Raw genomic sequence first — 20862 nt, 5'->3', positions numbered from 1 at the left:
GAGCAAAAATGAAACAGTTATTTCAAAACACTGTTAGACAATGAAGAGAAATGAATTGTATAATAAAATCCCTTCTGGGCAATGTCCAATCACTCGTCTTCCATGTAACGGAATTCTGAGATGCTAAAAATCTTAAGAAATAAAAGGCCACAAGAAAGCTAGGCATTGTGAAAGCTGCCACAGGAGCTCTGTGTCCATGGGGTTCCTTCTATTAGTGAAAAGAAAATTTAAAAAGTGATGGAGGTTGACACTTTCTGAACAGTCTCACAATATCACCCCTGCAGAAATTTGAACTTGTCACCTAAGGAAGTTATTGCTGTCATACAAGTTGAAGAATCAGGCTGCCAAGCTCCGGGTCTTTTTGCCATAAACCATTCTTAAGCAAGTTTCCTCACAAATAATCAGATTGTGGATTTTTGCTAGGTCTCATTTTTGCAGAGAACATCCACTTTGGGGCCATGAATTCTTCCCGACTTAGTTGAGGAATTGAGAAGATCTTCTATCTCAGTTCTTATGTGTGTGGATGGGTTTCTTTTTTCTTTTTGTTTTTGTTTTTTTACAGAAAAGAAAAAAACAACAACAGTAGAGCTTTTCTGCAGGACAACCTATTCCCTTATTTATAATGCAGGACAGCAGGACCTTGTAAGTGTATATTCTGGTTCATCTGAGGACACGCGGTTGCTCATTTTAAAATTAGATTCATCCTAATTATATGAAAAGAGCTTACATGTGATTGGTCAAAACATCAGGAAAGTATTACTCAGCACCTACCTGCTAGGCTTGCCTTCTAACTTGCACTGAACTTGTTTAACACACAGTCCTTGCCCTCTTAGAACTTAAAATCTAGCAAAGAAATATCTCATTGACAAATAAGGGGTGTGGACACTGAACAGTGAAGAAATATAGATACATAGCAAGTGACTAAACATGTAATACTATCTGTGGACAAAGGGTTGAGGGAAACTGTCACTGGAATGGCATGTTTCAGTGGGGCAGAACCAGAGAGAATTTTAATCTCAATTCTAATTAATCAGGGCAGGATTTCAGGAGCTCCCTGAATAAAGGATATTGGGAAGTCAGACTGAAACATAAGTGGGGGAAAATATGCATTGGACTCCAAGGAACAAAAGTTTGAATATGGACCATTAAAAAAAAAATTAAGAACAAGGGAATCCTGAGCAGGCTGGAATCCTGAGCAGGTAACTGAGTGCCTATTATTTTTACCTTTTGCAAACCCTGAGGGATCATTAACTTGGACAACTGACCACAGAACACACGTCTTTGAAGCTGAAAAATACTAGGTCATCTATAAAACAGAGATTGTTATCAATAAACAGATAATTTAAAACTAAATAAAGAATAACTCATGCAAAATGATCGAGTAAATTTGGAGTCTGACTTCTGGGTCTTTCTCTTTGATTTCCTGCCTTTTGGACAACCATGCTCCATACCTCCAAGGTACAGATTTACCCAACAAAATCAATTTTACTACTTCCATAATAATGAAATAGTAATAAAATTGTTTTCCATGTATCGAGCACTCACCAGGTACTACATCCTGGCTAAGCAGTTTATAGCCATTATCTCATGTAATTTCTTCCACAGTGCAACATTATTTCCATTGCACAGATAGAGTGATTGAAGTTCGAAGAGATTAAACTTGCCAGAGACCACAGCTGGAAGGTGGCAAAGTCAGGTATCCAACTCAGTCTGCCTTTCGATGCAGGTGTAGATGCCTACCCTTCCCTTCAACATCACCTCCTGATATCTCTCTCTCTCTCTCTCTCCAATGTCCTTGCTCCCAACCAATCCAGGACCCAGGACCCCCAGCTTCCACCCTCTCATAATACACTCAGCCAATAAGAGAAGGGGGTTTCTCTTCCCTGCTCTGTGACAGGGCACTAAAATAGGACATAATTGGAGCCCACTGCTGTGGGATATGCTGAGTCCTAGAGACCTTAATCACAGACCACAAATACACTTGGGATTGACAGCATTATTTCTCACCTATTATGGGAGATCAATAGTTGGCTAGATTCTGTACCTCAGCGACATTATCAGAGTTAACTTCTTAATACTGCAAGTTTTACTTATAAAAAATATTTAAAATCAGAAACAGGCCTGTGAAGTAGAAGACAGCCTTATCCAGTCAAATAGAAAGACACATACTGTTTATTTTTCTTTTATATGTTCTCAGCATGATACTTCTTATCATTGGTTCGTCTTATTTCTTCATAATCTAAAATGCATGTGTCCTTTGTGTCTTACTTCTTAAAATATTTTAATAATAATAAAATAATAATGTTTTCAAAAAGGTAAAATATGCATAGTTAAAAGAAAAAATTTTCTTTGTTCTTTTGACTTACCTCACTTTTATTATTCATGTCCCTCATATTTCTTTCATTTCTATAGACCTGGCTGAGTATTTAATAAAACACACTTATAATTTGGGAAGAAAACAAGCAAACATTCTTTTGGATTAGAAAAGTGCGTGTCCCATTATAGTAAGAAATTACAGAGTAAATACTAGGTTAAATATTAGGAAAATTGGTATTTTCAAGTCAAGGTATTATGTAGAGTCATTTATTTAAAAAATCTAAAACTCTTATAAAATTTTCCATGAAAAATGGCTTCAGTACCTCTGTCAACATACCAAGAATCAGGTCTGGCCTTTGCTTTCTGATATCTCTATTTTAAATTTTAGCTCTCTTTAAAACAAACAAAAACATGTTAATAATGTGCTGATAATGATATGAGGATTCATAGGCAAGTTCCCAACACTCTTTGCATAGTATGAACCACATAGATTTATCAAGGAAATAAAAATGATGGTCAAAGACAAAAAGGTAAAACCAGGTCTAGCAAGGTTAAAGATGACCCCATAAGGGTGAGAAGGAAGTAAGGAAACAGAATTAGGTCAGATAAGAGGGAGGTATGGCACAAAAAGTAGAACTTAGTTACCTCACTGAATTAAAAAATATTAGCATAGTGTGGCAATGACAACTCACTGCTCACCAAATTACTAGTCCCCTTTCCACAGTACAGAGACATCACTGAAAAGCAGCTTCCCAGTAGGAACTTATATTTCCCGTCCCATCCCACTTCATTTAGGTACGGGACATGTGACTTGTTCTCACCAATGGAATGTGAGCAAAGTGATTATGTGTTTCTTCTAAGCCAAGGTGGTTAAGAAGCCAGCGTACTCTTCACTTTCTGGTTCCCCTTTCACTGGTCTGATGCAATGAGCCCATGATCTTGGAGCCATATCCTGAAGATGGAGGAGCCCAAGACCAGAGGAACCCCTGAATCACTGTGGAGCAGAGCCATCAATCAATCAGGAACAGCAATTTTCAACTCACATGAGCGAAAAATAAACTTTCATTTGTTTAAGCTACTGTGCATTTTTTATTTATTTTTGCGTGTAGATGGTGTTTTACTAACCAATATATCTGGCAAGAAAAAGAAAATGTCTCAATCACTTGAGTTAATGATACAGTTTACTTTTTCATGGAATTTGATAGAATCCCAGAGTTTTAACTCTAGAGTACTGTCATCAAATTACAGTAGCTACTAGCCATAAATGGCTATTAAGATGTGCTACAAGTGTAAAATACACACCAGATATCAAAAGCTTCTTAAAAGGTAAAATATATTCTTAATATTTTTAAATTGATTACATATTAATAATAATCTAAATATATTAGGTAAAATAAAATATATTATTGAACTTAACCTTAGTGGTTGCTTTTTACTTATCTATAATGTGGCTACTAGAGGAATTTTAAACTACATTTATGGCTCATGTTCTATTTCTATTAGACAGTGTTGTCTAATAGAACTGTCTATTAGAGCTCATCGCCTGTTTTGTAAATAAAATTTTATTGGTACACAGACACACCATTTGTTCACATATTGTCTATGTCTGTTTTTGTACTACAATGGCAGACTTGAGAGTTTCAACAGAGATTGTGTGTCCTGAAAAGCTTAAAATATTTATGATATAGCCTGTTATAGACAACGTTTGCCAACCCCTGGGCTAAAGATAACTTTGGGATTATCTAATATACCTACAAGTGTCATTTTATGACTAAAAATTAAAGCTCAGATAAGCCAAGAGACTTGTCCAAAATATTTTTATTCTTAATTAGGTGATATTTCCATAATGCCACCCATTCCTGCATTCATCCATCCATTCATTCATTCATTGTCTTCACCCATTTCTAATATTGATCATTAAAGAAATAAAATCCTCATCAGTTAGAAAATCACTTAACATTGAATACTGAAACACTTCACATTAAATAATGAATCTCAACATGACGACGTCAACGACATTTCAATGTAGTCATATAGAAATACGTTTCTGTCAGAGGAGCTATAGGCATGTATATACAATGGCAGAGAAACCCTTGAAGTAATATTCAACTATGAATAGGCTGTGAGATGGTCTTTAAATTAAGCTTCACTTGAAAACATTTTAAAGAGAATCTATCATGTAATCTGCTTTCAAATTAAACTTGAAATTCCCCCAAATGTAGAGCTAGCTTGCTAAAAATATTCATTATTGGAATTAAATTAGAAAAATTTTGCCACATCTCGGAGAAAGTGAAATCTGTTCCCAAAGACATCACAGCAATATATAACTGCCTCGGCTCCAGCAGGCATCATCTCTCAGTGGACTATTCTAAGAGTCTCTAACTGGGCTCATCACCTCCAGTCTCTCTCCCACTCAAGACCTATCCCAAAAAACTCTTTTAAAATAAAAATCTGATCTGCTGAACACTCTTAAGTCTCTTCAAGCTACCAAGACAAAGTCAGTCTTTCTTACTGTGTCCAGGAAAGTCCTCGCCATCTGGCTCCTGCCTGCTCCCATGGCCTCATTTATAGTCCTTTGCACGTGAGTCAGTCTGGGCTCCTTACAATTTTCCAAATGCTTCATACTTTTACTTTCACTTAATATACATATCGTATTTATTCCTGCCTAGAGTCATCCCGCCCCTATGGGTTCCCACAATGTACATTATACTTAACTATGTCATTGAACTTACGAATATTTTAATTGCCTACTAAAGTATTAATGCTACCACTACTATAGATAGCTAATATTTAGAAATATTTGACTGTGAGTCAAGCACTACATTATTTCATTTAATCTCCACATATTATAGATGAGGAAACTGAACACATGCAATGAAGCCAGGTGAAACCAGCATACAAATCCACACATTTCCCACTCCACGGCCCCAGTTCTGAACCTCTACACCAGTTGCTCTCAACAGGGGCAGTTTTGCCTTCCAGTAGACATCTGACAATATCTGGAGACATTTTTGATGGTCACAACTGGAGGGTTGGGGGAGCTATTGGCATCTAGTGGGTAGAAGCCAGCAATGCTGCTAAACATTCTGTAATACATAGGACAGCCCTCCACAGCAAAGGATTATCTGGCCCCAAATACCAAGAGTGCAGAGGAATTAACAGGTTCAAAATGTAAATAGTACCTCTGCTGAGGAACACTACTGTACACTAAATCTCCTCCTGTAGATTGCCCCAGAAGACTCTGAATATCTCATCCATATAACAAGGATTTTTAAATGCTCTACCATTGTGTCTGGCACCTGGCAGATGTCCCATGCATTTGTGACCAGTGGACAGACTCCTGAAGAAAAAAATTACTTATTACAAGGCTTGATTTTTGTGTCAACTTCAATAAAGACAAATTGAAACACATATTCTTAATCAATAATACATGAATGCATGTGCAGCACATTCTAGAGCATGCCTTCACTTTAGCAATATCTTATGTTTATTAACCCATAGAATGTGAGATAGATTAATATGCCAGAGGCCTAGGATTTTTTTTTCACAAGGCCTCAAGGAGGATGAGATGCTTTTCAAATCCCTTATAACTGATACATTACAGGACAAATTTATAGGTTTCATCTACATAGTCATAACTTAACTTGTTTCCAAAAATATTTTCAGTGTAAGGTTCCCTTGGTTCTTTTTTTTATTTTAAAGAAAAATAATACAAGACTAAACAACCTTATTCTATTCCCTGTTGTAGCTGCAATTCAGATATAAACACTTTATTCTAGATCTCCAGATGTTGGAAGTATAGCAGAAGTGACAGTGAAGCCTAGGTAAAATTTTAAAAGTAAACAGAAATACAGCAGAAATAAACCATTCTCCAGCTTATATAAATTAATACACTTAAACAGCAGAAAGAAAGTCAAAGAGGCCGGGCGCGGTGGCTCAACCCTGTAATCCCAGCACTTTGGGAGGCCGAGATGGGCGGATCACGAGGTCAGGAGATTGAGACCATCCTGGCTAACACGGTGAAACCCCGTCTCTACTAAAAATACAAAAAACTAGCCGGGCGAGGTGGCGGGCGCCTGTAGTCCCAGCTACTCTGGAGGCTGAGCCAGGAGAATGGCGGGAACCTGGGAGGCGGAGCTTGCAGTGAGCTGAGATCCAGCCACTGCACTCCAGCCTGGGCGACAGAGCGAGACTCCGTCTTAAAAAAAAAAAAAAAAGAAAGTCAAAGAAAGATTATAATTATAATGTTTTCAAAGTTACAGAAATTTAGCAGGACTTTCACATTCTTGCAAAACACTTCAATAGGCAGTTTTAACCAGTGCTGTATACAACTTGCTAGGGGTGTGTGTGTGTGTGTGTGTGTGTGTGTGTATGAGAAAAAGCAAAAATGTTCCACTGTGGTGTTAGATACTGCTCATTTGATTTATCACGTTTTATGAAATGCATTAAAAGGTTAAAACATATGAGCCTGATTTTTAAAAAGTGTGACATAGTGAACTGTTCCTCACAACCTATTGTGCTGAACTTTTGCCATTAAAGGTTTTAGACACACACACACACGCATACACACACACACACAGGAAATAGTGATCAAATGAATTTTGCTACCTGCTCTCCCCTTTCTTGGACATTTATCATGCATGCTAGTACAAAAATAGGCTCTGGAAACTTTTACAACTTTTCAAACTCAAGATTTCCCAAACATAATTGAGCCTAGAGTAAAATAAACAAATACAGTAGTAAAAGAAGTAAAAAGTAATATAAGACCAGGATCTGCCAACATATTCAGGAGCAAGTAGAAGGGACTGAAAACAAGGACGAGGTTTGTGGCTTGGGACATCAGGGTGACTGTAGCATTTCTCATTGTGATTTAGAAGCTGAGCACGGGAATCACAGCAGAAGCCAGAGACAAGCAGTGCCTTTTCCACTGTATGTGAGAACATGACACACACTTGTCACAGAGACAGATTCTGCACGTATGGACATGCCAGTCGTTAAGACATTTATGCCTATAAGACAGAAATGTGAAAAAAGATGACCAAGCCCAAGAAACGTTATGATTGTTATCATCAATCACTCTTTTCTGAGCACCTGCTTTGTGTAGACATTGATGAAATCAGAAAAAACAGAGTTCCAAGAGAAACAAATGGTAAAGGGAAAAAGTATATCTGAACCATCTTGAGAACCAACGAACAACATGTCACAAGAGTTAGAATACTCAACAGGTTCCTGAATGTCAGGATCATACATTATGCTACTAACACCATGACTATCTTCTCAACCTTCCTCATCACAAACATTCCTGAGCCTCCAGAGGAGTCAAGTAAGTATATTCCCAAATAAAGAAGACGTGCCTGTTTTCAGTCTACATTCCTTTGTCCACACTTTTCTTTTGATAAACTTGTCACTCATGACTTTCTTATAAATGCCTAAATTCTTGATCACAGAAGAGAAGCCATGACTCCCTGAAGACCCTCTTTTGGAAGTAGGAAGTTGACTGAGCAACTCAGTCCAGACCAGTCCTTTCCTGATTATATGTGTCTTGTCTGCAGTCCACTCTTAGAACACAGACACATGTATGTATTTAAGTGTTTGTGCATGTGTGCATATGATAAGGAATAAACTATAGATAGTATTTGTTAAAATAGGATTAGGAAAAATAAAAATTGGGTAAAACATGCAGACCAGCAAGATAAACGTGAGCTGAGATATACAAGCCACAAGCGTCTTCATTGTGACAAGCTGGACCATGAATTTGTCTTCTGTTTTTTTTTTTTTTTTCTTTTATCTCTAAATCACGATTGTCCCAGAAGATGTGAAACAGATGTCAATGATTTGCACATTGTCCATTGTTCAGTAATTTTCAAATAACTAGAATAAAATAAGCTATTCAATACAATTCAATATTTCTCAACTGCTGAAAAAATACTTCAAGATCTTTCACTGCCTTACATGAATGAGTAGAAACTGCAAAAATAGCTTTAATAGACAGCAGACACTGTCTGACAAATAGCAAATAACTGTTTGCTTTTAGCACATAAACTGGTAAGATGATATCACAAAGGGTTTTCGTTAAGTTCCTTTAAATTATTTTGCCATAAAAGATTTTTTAAATAAAAATATCGACCTTAGAATAATTTTAAACATATTGATGGATGTTGGTCAATCAATAAAATCAACTGAATGATTTTAGTGGTGGCTCATGCCTATAATCCCAGCACTTTGGGAAGCTGAGGTAGGCAGATCACGAGGTCAGGAGATTGAGACTATCCTGGCCAACATGGTGAAACCTTGTCCCTACTAAAGTTACAAAAATTAGCTGGGTGTGGTGGCATGTGCCTGTAATCCCGGCCACTCAGGAGGCTAAGGCATGAGAATCCCTTGAACCTAGGAGGTGGAGGTTGCAGTGAGCCTAGGTTGCGCCACTGTACTCCAGCCTGGAGACAGAGCGAGACTTTGTCACAAAAAAAAAAAAAAAAGAAAAAAAAAAAAAAGATTTAAACCACTATACCAATATCATTTAATTGCTGGTAATCACTGACCAGCAGACAGTACAAGATTATCACAGATTATCTTCTTGCAAAAGCCTCAAATGCAGGTATTCTGGATTGCTACAGGTAGATCTGCCTTCTGTGCAAATTTAATGTGTCTGAGGCAAGGGAGATGAGCCCTATTATCAAGCACATCTACATCTATCAGAAACACCCTCCAGGGAGTATATCACTTTGTTAGGACTGACTGTCATGGTGGAAAAGCTACAATACGGTTCTCAGGACAGTCAAGGTTCCCAGGTCCTAATTCCAGACTCCCCTGATTTGCTATTTGGAAAAGATCCTTAAGTTCACAGCAGAACTCAGTTTCTCAACTCAATAAAAATAGCGCTGCACAAGAAGAGCTGCCAGTACATAAAGACTTCAAAGCCCTTTGAAATTAGGACAGTACGGACCAAACAACATTAGCATTGGGCATAGATCACTATTCTAGCTGTCAGTTGGCCAGGTTCCTGAGAGGAAGATATGGAAATATATGACTTGTGACTCAGTGATTTGGATACTCCCCCCACTTGTTTAAATGCCAAAATTGACTAACAAGTTTGGGAACTTAAATTGGAGAGTGAACATTTTAAATCAGAAACTCACCGGTATAAATATATTCAACTTCCCTACTACTTGGATACAAGAGATTCTTGAGTGAACCTCACTGGAATTTACATTAATACACATGGGCTATAGAAATCACAAACAATCACCTCCTCAGATATAAAATAACTATTTTTAGGGACCATATGAGAGACTCCAATAGGTATATCCATCTCATCACAATGGAGACAATTTCAGAATCCTTTTGTATTAATATGTTGTCTCATAGGTCACTGGGCTGCATGTTGAACTGAAAAATGGCTAGCAGGGCCAGGTACATAGTAGATACATAAATATTTGCAAACTGAATGAGGAATAATCAAATCAAAGAATCAAAATGAGTTTAAATAAAGCAAGGAGTTAACTTGCCATCCATTGCTCAACCCGCTTTGACACTAGAACAAGCCCTCCAAGCAAAACAGACAGCTGTGATCTGGACATATGATGCAATGCAGGCAGCAAACGTTCACTCTGGATAAATCCATGTCCAAATATGACACTTAATACTAACCCAGAAGGGAAAGAGAAGCACTGCCCTTTCTACCCTTCCATTCATTCTTCCAACAGTGTTTCACCTGTGCCCACGTACCAAGCTGTTTGTTAGGCTATGGGGAGTCAAAGATGAGTGAACCCATGCATCGTGCCTCATCACAACTTAGAGGTGGGAACAGAAATGGAAACAAACTGCCCTGCAGGGTGATAAGAGCTATATAGACTAAAGCCCAAAGCATCAGGGGCGACAAGTTCAGGGGTGTTTATGGCCATAGGGTCATTTTCAAGTACCACGTTGTCCTGTCCTCTCAAATTGTTCTAATCAAAAGTTGGCTGAGACACTGGATATTTGGGAAAATTAGCTTACAGAGTGTGGTAACCATTCATTCCTCTAGGTTTCCTGAGCTTTATTTCTGCATTGGGATTCGTCACCAGAATCTCCACTGACAGGCCATAGTAGCTCAGGCCCCCAACAACAAACGTTCTGGGTTACTTTTCATCATTATGTCTTCTGCATTTTTTTTTTTTTCCATTCCAGAGTTGGTAAAAGACAGGACCATATAAAGAACCTGACTTTATTTTATGTAGAATTGAAGTTCAAGTATTATCCATGATATAATTTGATATTTCATACGAGTATATACTAGCTGGCAAGCACCATGGCAGGCACTCTACATGTGTCATCCTTACAAGTTTAATGCATGCCACCTCCAGACCCCCTTTTTTCTGTTAACTTGGCTACTACTAAGAAGCTCAGAGCCAAATTAAATACTCTAAAGCAGTAAGTACTTAGGATTGTAGTTTAATTATCTTCCCTCCTCTACAAGATTATGATCTTTCTTCCCCTCCCATTTTTAACAGTCTTATTTTGTGAAATTGTTACTATGCATTTACTCAGACACACTTATGAAAGTTGATACTCTAGACACAAAAACTAATCACCATAATCTTCAATTATAATTTCCTTTTGCTCTCAATTGGCAAGAGCTTCCGTGAATAACTAATTTGAAGATGACTCCTTTGATATTATGCTCTGGTCACTTGAAAACTCAGATAATGCAGTATTTCCCATGATCATGTGGTTCAGAATACTTTTATGAAGCGATGAAAGGGGGCAAAAAGAGGCTGGCTGACTTAACTAGTAACATACAATAACTATCAGGTTATTTTCAAATCTATCACCAAGGCCTATTTATTTCTATCTTGTGTTGGATCCTGACCATTGCATTTTGCTCCCTCACCAACCACCATTTTTGCAGCCCAAATTGTACCAGCATGCACTGGTTGGTCCACTTAGGGCTGCCATTGTCAGAGGCACTGCCAGGACCTGCTGAATGAGAGGACACTGCTATCACCCAGTGAAGTCTAGTCCCTGGCATTTCACTCTTAGCACTGGCAATGCTTCTGGAACTCATAAAGATTCTGCCGAAATTCAGGGAGTTGAAGGTCAATGTCTTCCGGGGATCAAGGTAACATGTCAGAAAAATTCTGCTGCTGAGGATTTCCATGTATTCAAGGCAAATGTCCTTAGGAGGAACTCACAGAAATAACTCTTTGCATTATCACTATACAGAATGGAAGGCCAGCTTTTATTTCAAAAAGAAAGAGAGAAAAAGAAATAAAGAGTGAACCACAAAAGCATGGCATGTATGCAACACACACATACACACGCACACACAAAATAGATCTTCGCGTGCCCAACTGGCACCCACTTAGGATGCGTAGTCAGGCATTTTTGAGAGCATAATATTTGGGCACAATCATTAATTTATTCACCAAAGATTTATCCAGCACCTACTGCGTGCCCAGTATTGTTCTAGATGCTGGAAAATAAGAGTGAGTGAGGCAGTCAAGAGTTCTGTGCTCATGGATTCTATATTCTAGGCAAGGAGACAGGTGATCAGCAAGCATCAATTGAAATGAACAACTGAGATTGCAAATACAATTAAGGAAAGAAAAAGAAAAACAAAACAAACAAACAGAAAAACCAGTGTGATGGGTCTGAAAAGGAATGAGGGACCGCCTTTGCTCAAGTGGTCAGGGAAGGGCTTTCTAAGAAGGTGACACATAATCTTACACTAGAATGAGAAGACCGACTGAAGAAACCAATCACCTTTACTCTGATTTCCATCAAAAAGATGGGCTTACTAAAAAAAGAAACATGCAATACCATTTGTGGCTCCGCACAACTCATGCTTTAAACAACAGCAAAAAAAAAAAAAAACAAAAAAAAACAGGAAAGGAAGGCAATCCACAACTTTCTGTGCTCTTAAGACAATTTTAAGAAATCGCCTTTCCCAAAGATAATGGATTAAAAAGAAGTTGTCTTAATTCATCTCTAATTATGGCAGAATTTACTATGAAGAAACTGAAATGAGAGACAAGGAATATTCACTCCTCTTCGTAATGTCAGTTGCTTTATGTAACAATATTCCAATGTCAATAAAAGTATACCTTTGCATTACAATGCCAACAGGAATTATTTCACTTTAAGAAAACAGTTCTGTAGCTATACTCAGTATTATTTACATTCACCGGCTATAAAATAAACCCAAATTGTATTTACTAGCAGATGGTCTCATTTCCAATATATAATAAACCTCTGAGATTAGGTCAAAATAGATTCTGTATTTCTTTAACATGCACAAATAATGAATGAACGTTCACCAATGTCTTTGTATAAAATACTCCAAACAAATCACTTGGTACTGAATTTCTGCTTGTCTCAATTAAAACACTTAGCCACCTGGCATGAAAACATCCTAAAAACATCAACTGCTTAAAATACTTTGCACTGAAACACGTTTTTCATTGTTTCCTAGCCTCTGACTGATTTCAGAATTAGAAAGAATTAAGCAGAAGTGAATTGGGGAGCAGGTCAGTCACTGAATACTCAGAATGAATCATGAACGCGTATACTAAAATGCAATTATTTCTTTGCAGTGCAGTGCATGCTATACATTCTTACAATTTAAATAAGCATGCTAAACTAAGGCCAAATAATGTGACGATTGCCCAACAGGTCTACATTACCTAATACATTTATCATTATGTAAACTGCTGTGCTTGATATTAATACACTGTGCAAGGAATGCTTAATTTCTTGAACTTCCAAACAGGTCTTTAAAACTGAATCTCACTAGTACCCAAGACCAATAACGTGCTGAGGAAGAACGTATTTCAAGTATATTTACTGATTACACAGTGTTTGAATCTTCAAAAATTCTAAATTTATGTGGAGAAAGGAGAACGGAGAATCTGAACTTCGCTGTTCAGGCAAACTCTTTCCTTTCTTTGCTTCACTTTATGAATTGTTATGCTTCTAGATCCTTCTTTTGAAATTTTCCATTTGGGGAAACTTGTACATTTAACCTTAAAAAAAACAAAACAAAACAAAACAAAAACCTCATCTCATTTCCTCCCTCGCCCTCCTTAAAATAAATAAGAAGGCTTAAGAATTAGCACTAATAATAATCCCACAATGGTCATTGGGAAATCCTCCCCCAAAGTGACAACTGCCGCTAAGAAGGGCAAAATCCACTAAGAATGAAAATTCCCGCAAATGAGTCCTTCTCTGAGGAGGTGGAGGTCACACAGCTGGCACAGCTGGTATCACAACCAACTCGAGGCGACCCAGAGGAAGATGCTGCGCCAAGAGAAGCAAAGCGAAGGAGCGCGACCCAGGAGGCTAGCGAAATCCCCGCCGAGTCCCCAGGAGGAGGAGAGAAGCCCAGTCGCCAGGCACCGGCCACAGCGCACGCCAACATTCAGGATAATTCTCCTTTCCAAGCCCCAGAGTTCCGGGGCAGGCGAAAAAGGGGGGATGGGAGACCCACAGTCCCTTTAACCCTCCCCCCCGGTCTGCCAACCTTTTCCGAACCCCCATGTCACACAACTTCCTCATCATGGAAACTTCCACTGGGTTCGGCGCTGAGGATGCCAAACTCCATTTCACAAGGAACATGTCAACAGCTGGGCTTGGGGTTTGAGGAACAGAGCCGCTGCGATTGGAATAGAGCCCGGCCACCCTGTTCCACCACTGTCCACGCCGTAGCTCCCAGCCTGCCGCCGCGTCGTGCCCGAACACGAGAGGGCACCTCCTCCCAGATCCGGGGAGCAGAAGCCCCGCGGAGGCAGGTAATCAGGCTGATGACACCCCCACCACCCACGCCCGCCCGCCTGCCCGCGCGCGCTCGGCTTAGCCGCCAGCACCCCTCCGGGTTCTTGCGACACTCCGTCACCATCCCGCCCACCCTGTGGACAGTTGGAACTGTCGCCCCCTCCTCCCCTCACCCCGCTGCCTCCGCGCGGTCCTCTAGCCAAATTACCAGTGCCCTGGAGCCGGTTGGGTTGAGCGCCCCTGCCCGGGGAAGGTAGCCTGCGGGCTCTTGCCCCGAGCCCGCGGAGCAGGAGGTCTCTTTTCCAAGCGCACTCACATTATTCATGCAAAGTTAATCCCCGCCGCGTCACGGCCGCCCGCCCGAGGATGTGCGCCTTCCTTGGCCAAGCCCCGCAGTCTCCACCCTCCTCCGCCCCCTCCTCCCGGCGGCGGGGTCCCGGGGAGCGCCGGCGACTGGGCGTCGCGCGAGTCCTGCAAAATGTCAACTCCTTGGGCGAAGAGAGGCGGCCGCAGCCAGGGCCGCGCCGCACCTCCCGGGTCCCTCCACTTTTATAGGCGTAGGAAGCGAGTGTGCCTGGGGCACCAGAGTCCCCGCCTCTCCGGGTCCCCCGCGTGCCCGGCCCGCCCCGGCCCGCTCCCCGGACGCTGTCTTACTGCGGGCCCGGGGCGCCTGCTCCGCGCCGCGTCTGCGAACCGGTGACCTGGTTTCCCCTGAAGCCCTCACGGCTGTCCGACTCGCGCGGCTGTGGCGGCGGCGGCCAAGAGCAGGCAAACCCGGCTCCGCCAGGGGCGCAGCGAGGAAATGGCCTCCTGGCCGCACACCCCGCCGCCGCCGCCGCCACCGCCCCGGGCTGCCCAGCCGGTACTGACTGCCCCTGCCAGGCTCCGGGCCGGCGCTCCGACGCGCTCACAGCGCCCGGCTTGCCGACCCCGACCCCGGGCCCTACGCACTCGCTGTCCCCGGGCCGGCCGCCTCCGCACCTGCCTCCCCAGGTGTGGGCGCTCCCTCTCCTCCTAATCCCGGCCGTGCCCTCCCAGGGGTAGTGACGGTGCTGTGGGTTTGGTGGCTGCGCGTCCACCCGGCCGATTGTCTGCGCGCATAGGTGCGGGTTTGGGTGTCATTACTCTAGTTGGAGAAGAGGAAAGAATGGGTATCGAGTGACACCGGGACCGGAGAGCGAGTCTTCCAGGAGCACGCCCTGGCCTTCTTCGCCCAGCCCGACCCGCGCGACCCGTGCCGCCGCGCTCCTCCCCCTGCTCCCAAACCACTTGTGGCGCGTGTCGGGAGGACAGGGCGATCTGGGGCCTCCGCTAGTCCGGCCATCTGGCGGCTCTCTTAACCAGCACCGCCACCCCAAGAATGGAAGTTTGGGACATGCGTGGCTTGCCCTTAAGGAGGACACCCCCGCCCCCACCGCCATTATGCATATCATGGGAGAGGTGTGTACAGGGCTGAGACACTCTGCAGGTCCCAGGAGGGCTGCCCTATTAATTTGTCTTTGCCCTGGAAATGTGCAGATAAAACCAAGAAGACAAAAATAATGTATACTCTTCAAGAGATCTTTCCCGGGCAAATATAGGTCTCTCAAATGCCCCAACCTTAAGTCCTGGAGACCAGGAAGAGACTTGCTTTCTGAGCTAGAAGGATACTTGGGAAATACCGAGTCCTCAGACAGCTAAAATGTAGTCAATAAGGAACTATAGTTGCAACAAAACTACTTTGACAACAGAGTACCATTAATTTCTTATAGAAAATACTAAAATAATTCCGACATCACAATTTAATATTCACATCTATTCGTGTAACACGCAGTGTTGTAGAGTTATGACGATATGGATCCTCAGCGGCCTGACAATGTGTAGGTTATTTATTGGAGGGTTCTCTAGATTTTCAGCCAGTGACATGTATGTTTATTTATCTCGCTTCTTCTGAGCATCCCAGGGAAAGGGGTGAGAGGCCCCCGACTCCTGCCAACAGCATTATCAACCACCCCCCTGGATGAGCAAAGTTTCACTGACGCACTTTTAAGAAAGTTGCAGGCCCCTGAGACGCCATTTTCCTTTGGTCCTCGGTGAGAAATCCTCGCTTTCTTCTCTACTCTTAATAAGGCTGCACCATAGGACTTGCAGGCTTCTGTAGTTGGAGAGCTGTTCTCCTTTGCAGGGAAGTTCCTGGGCTTTGCTCCAAAGCTGCCCCAGAATGTTTTGGTTGGTTTGGAGAAAAGCTGTGGCGTCTACACCACTTGTTCCAAGCAGGCGGCCCCCTGGTGGCTAACTGTGGGTGAAAAAGCTGGCCACTGAGGAAGAAGTCTGGCCAGGTAGCCCCAACAGTTGACAGCCTAGTGTTCCGGTCTTCTTCACAGCGTGTGAACAACTTAGTATTACCGGGGGGTGAGGTGAAGCAAATCTTCCTTCAACACGGTGGATCATAGGCCTCTCGGCCTACTGGAACTTTTGATTTTTTTCTCTTCCTAAGTATAACTTGGAGCTAAATTCTTTAAGAAGGAGACATACAGAAGACAAAATGTAACAAAAACTGTTGCTTCTCTTTGTTCGAGGGCTTTGTCTTTCTGATCTCATTTTGACTAGAAATTTCAGAAATAAAGAGCCAATTAAAGCATGAAATAAATAAAGGGTGTGGCATTATTCAAACAATTCATGAGACTATGGTGGTAACAATGTTATATAACAAAGGGGGAGGGCAGTTTTACTGCAACCTGGTTGTATCATTAACATTGAACTACTAGGGTTCCATTTTGAACAGGACCTCCGAGGGCTGTCCTACAGGCTGCATGATGATGGTAAAGAAGGGTTACCAAAAGATCGTGGCATTTACTTTTCTGGTTTTACACAAGGTAGGACAATGGAGGAGAATGTCATGATGACCTGATTGAAGGAAGAACATTTATTCAAACTTTAGATTATGTGGTCATGTGTTCCAGCTGACCTGAGAGGGCACACTGAGGCTGTTTCCTGGACCCTTTCCCATATTTCACCATAGACATCTTCATTACCAGGATCTATACCTTTAAGCTGATGACTCAGTTCAAGAAAGCAATTCATTCATATATTTATTTATTTAGCCATAAATAAATAATTTTCTTACTGGGGTAAGAAAATGAATGAAACAGAACGTCACAGGGCTTGGATTGGGCAGAAGTGAGTGAGGCCAGTGGTACAAGTGCAGGGTCTGAGCCTGTCTTTATTTAAAATTTTGATGTATTGTTCATCATGAATAATTGTTGCATTAATTTTGACTTTTAAAATAGTGCATTAAAATAGTTCTCCTGATTTACTGAGACTTTTTTTTTCTTTTTGGCATCCCCTTAAATTTCACACCAGGGATGAGTGACTCACTTTGCCTAAACCTAGTCCCTGCCCCACAATGCCCTCACTGTTACCAGAGTCTTTTCAGAGAAGCAAAGTTCAAGTCAGAATATCCTAGATGTTAAAGATAATTAATATATAGTAAAGGACTTGGGGTCAGAAAGTTAGAGACGTGGGCATGAGGGGAGAGAAAAATCAGGGAAGATTTCATGGGAAGTGGTGGTACTTGAACCACTTCATCAAAGATGGACCATATTTTGCCAGGGAGTATTGGGACTGGAACCCCTGGTATTGTTTTACTTATTCAGCTACTTCTCAAGCTGGCTGTGCAGCCACCTGACCTAGCCCTGGATATTCTGATTCTGTCTGTTCATTGTTAGTTCCTGGAACTTATTTTTGCTATAAGGGCCCCAGTGATTCTGGTCCATAGCAGCTGGGTAAGAACTCCAACCCTTCAGGAAACACAGTTTCTTAGGGAAGATGACAGGGTCAAAATCACCCAATTCAAGTACACTCTAATTCACAGCACAAAACTAACTTTTTATTTCATATCTTGGTATATGCCCATTTTTATCTACACTCTGCCTTTGGCTTACTGATCAATAAGGGAGACCGCAAAGGAAAAGGAACTATAGGTTGCCCTATGTTTCTCTTTCCTTCTATGTCATCATTTTCAAACTAAGTGGTTACAGAGAACTATTAAATAACAAAAGAAAAGACAGAGAAAATTTCCTTGGTTGTTGCCTTCTTTTTGCGTTCAAATCAGGCTCTGGTTGGAATGGAAAGCATGGCAAACCCCATTTTGGGGCTGTCACTGTCCTCACGTAGTCATTGATGTGACATGCTTACCTCATACTCAATTTGAGTTTTGCAGAACTCCCACACATTGTGTGCCCACAGGGATTCTGTGCTCCTGGGGCATCAAGAATGCTGTGTGTGAGTTGAAAAGTAAAGAATGGCAGCAGCTATGCATGTTACCTGGATTTCCTCTGTTCGTGCACATGCTCCATTGTCCCATCAGCCTTCACTTAACAAAAGTTCAAAGATAAAATTATTAGGAATTTCAATATGGTGACAACAAAGCATTAAACGAAGTGCCAGGCCCCAAGCACCAAGCCCTTTCCAGCATGGGTTGTATGCAACTGCACAGACCACATGCCCATGAAGCTGGCCATGGGGAAAGAACTTGATCCTTTATTGTGGTAGAATCCTCGGGCATGTTGGAGGTGCAGTAGACATTCTGGCATGGTTAGTTATAGCAAGGAGTACATAACATAGCTAACATGTATTAAACATATATTATGTTTCAGGTACTGTCCTAAATATTTCATACATCTTTTAAAGTTTGCCAGAGGACCCTGTGAAACAGTATTATTATGTACTTCATTTTCCAGATGATAAAACTTAGGAAGGATAAAGCTTAGGAAGATCAAATAATCTGCTCAAGCTCCGGTCTGGGTACTGGGCGATAGAAGGTATACTCTTAATCAGCTCATCATGCTACCTGTATGCGACAGAAGAAGTTATTGGATAGATACAGGAGGCTGGAAAAGGTGAGCATGTTCTGGCAGTCATGAGACATCACTCTAGCCCTTCCCTTAAGGAACTACTGTGCACTGGGACAATCAGAAGAGCCCTAAAGAAAACATGTATGTCACTGGCTACAAAACTCCCTAATCACATTCTCTTACCTTGTTTTCTAACTAGAGGTAGATGATTCTGAGGCTCTAGGCGGGAACTGGTAAGCCACAAGCTGGAAGAGTCTTTTATCACCATGTGGAGGAGAACTAGAGCACACACCTCGAACTATTACTGAGATTAAGTGATCAACTTCTTTTGTGTTCAGTCACTGAAAGGCAAGTGTTAATTTGTTGCAGTAATTGGTGCTCCCTTAACACACCTGTCAGACAGGCCAAACTCTATCACAGCATAAATAATCTTTTCCTCAAATAAATGCAGGTAAAAGAATAAAATACACCTAAGTGTATTAATATGAATATAGGTTCAAAGCAAAATGTTGGGCTAAAAAATGTTCAGAGTAGTAATTTTTTAAGTTGATATGTAATTTATGTACAGTAAAATAGATAAAACCTAAATGTTCAGTTCAGTGAATTTTTACATGTTCATACCCCTGTATAATCACCTCCCAGAACAAGATAGAAAATACTTCATATAAATGGAATCATACAGTGTGTTTTCTCTTATGTCTGGTTTCTTTCACTCAATGTTTTTGAGGTAAATCCATATTATTGTGTGGATTAGAAAGTTGTTCTTTTAAAATTTCTGTTGGATATTACATTATATGAATATGCTACAATTTGTTTATTCATTCTCCAATTGATGGACTTTTGGGTTATTTCCAATTTGGGACTATTATGAATAAGCAGCTATCAACATTCTTGAACAATTATTTTTGTGGTACGTGCACTCATATCTCCTGGGCATATGCATAGGAGTGAAATTGATTGTCATATATTTATCTCAGTTATTCTATTAAAGCACAATTATGAACAACTAGAAAATGGTCAGTTACCACTTGCTGACTTCTGTTCATTCTTACAGTTTTCACAAATAAAATATTCAAAGTTATATGGAGTCTAAAATGATTGAGTAAATATTCTTCAGTATCACAAATAGAAAATCCTCAAAATGATCAATATTCAAAACTACTGTTGCCTTGTGTAGTTTTGCAGCTTGCAGCTGCAAATCATTTTTATGAACTAAGCTATGTATTAAAGCCTATGTAAAAATGAAGATGCTGATAAATTAAAGTATACCAAGAAAAAGGTGAATGGTGGAAAGGAAGGTAAGAATACCAAAACATTTCTAAATTAAATCTTACTTTTCAGCTGTTTGAAAGATAGGTTGAAGACATGCTGAGTAATTGCTAATTGGACTGTAATAACCTATGTTCATTGTGAGCACACGAAAGTACAGTACATTGTTAAATTCTTTGTCAATCACAGAATAAATCTAGTGATTCAAGACACAGCTTCCCAAAACATGCCAATTAAGTGTCCTTCCTTTTTGAGTTATGCTTATATGCATAAAAAATGGAAATGTAATTGTTGAAATTTTGGGGAAAATATCCTTTTTTAAAAGAAAGGAATGAGGTAAATCTTACTCATTTTCATAGAATAAACTTTAATATATCTAGATATAACAACACATATAATAAAATGCTATGATTATGGGCTATTTTCAGATCCTTAAAATCCCTGAATGAGTCATATCTGAAGTGGCAGTCATAACTTCAGATTTGCTTGCCTTTGTCAGTTATTTGAAATGAAATTCTCAACTTGAGGGCAAGATGGGTCTTACTGACATCTCCTATTTTCATATATTATAGCTCTCTTTCACAAATAAACTTGCCTTATCCTGTTTACAAAGTGTTGCGTAAAATGCTAGTCATAGCTCCTATAAACACAACTGTAGAACATATTTTGAACTTCTATAAATGATACATTT

At 40.7% G+C, this 20862-nt stretch overlaps 2 protein-coding genes across 18 annotated transcripts in view; one reads left to right on the top strand and one right to left on the bottom strand.

Annotated features, from left to right (window-relative positions):
• The window catches only part of THRB (thyroid hormone receptor beta), a 370384-nt gene extending 355099 nt beyond the window's left edge, over positions 1–15285 (bottom strand). For 5 of the 17 annotated variants that reach the window (XM_023207288.2, XM_031935263.1, XM_023207294.2 and 2 more), the window contains exon 1: positions 14384–14439. The gene's annotated coding sequence lies outside the window, so the exon portion shown is untranslated. Of the gene's footprint in view, positions 1–3137; positions 3311–14240; positions 14552–14721 lie in introns of those variants that run through there. The other 12 variants (XM_023207290.2, XM_023207295.2, XM_023207286.2 and 9 more) reach the window with 6 other exon arrangements.
• Positions 13494–19586, top strand: LOC111539437. The gene is made up of 2 exons (XM_023207242.1): positions 13494–14084; positions 19104–19586. The coding sequence occupies exons 1-2, from the start codon at positions 13494–13496 to the stop codon at positions 19137–19139; spliced, it is 627 nt and encodes a 208-aa protein (XP_023063010.1). The 3' UTR covers positions 19140–19586.
• The last annotated feature ends 1276 nt before the right edge of the window (positions 19587–20862 follow it).

This window comes from Piliocolobus tephrosceles, chromosome 2, assembly GCF_002776525.5.
Source record: "Piliocolobus tephrosceles isolate RC106 chromosome 2, ASM277652v3, whole genome shotgun sequence".
Taxonomy (NCBI): domain Eukaryota; kingdom Metazoa; phylum Chordata; class Mammalia; order Primates; family Cercopithecidae; genus Piliocolobus; species Piliocolobus tephrosceles.
The sequence above is the reverse complement of the archived record's forward strand: the minus strand, read 5'-3'. Positions and strand labels throughout refer to the sequence as shown.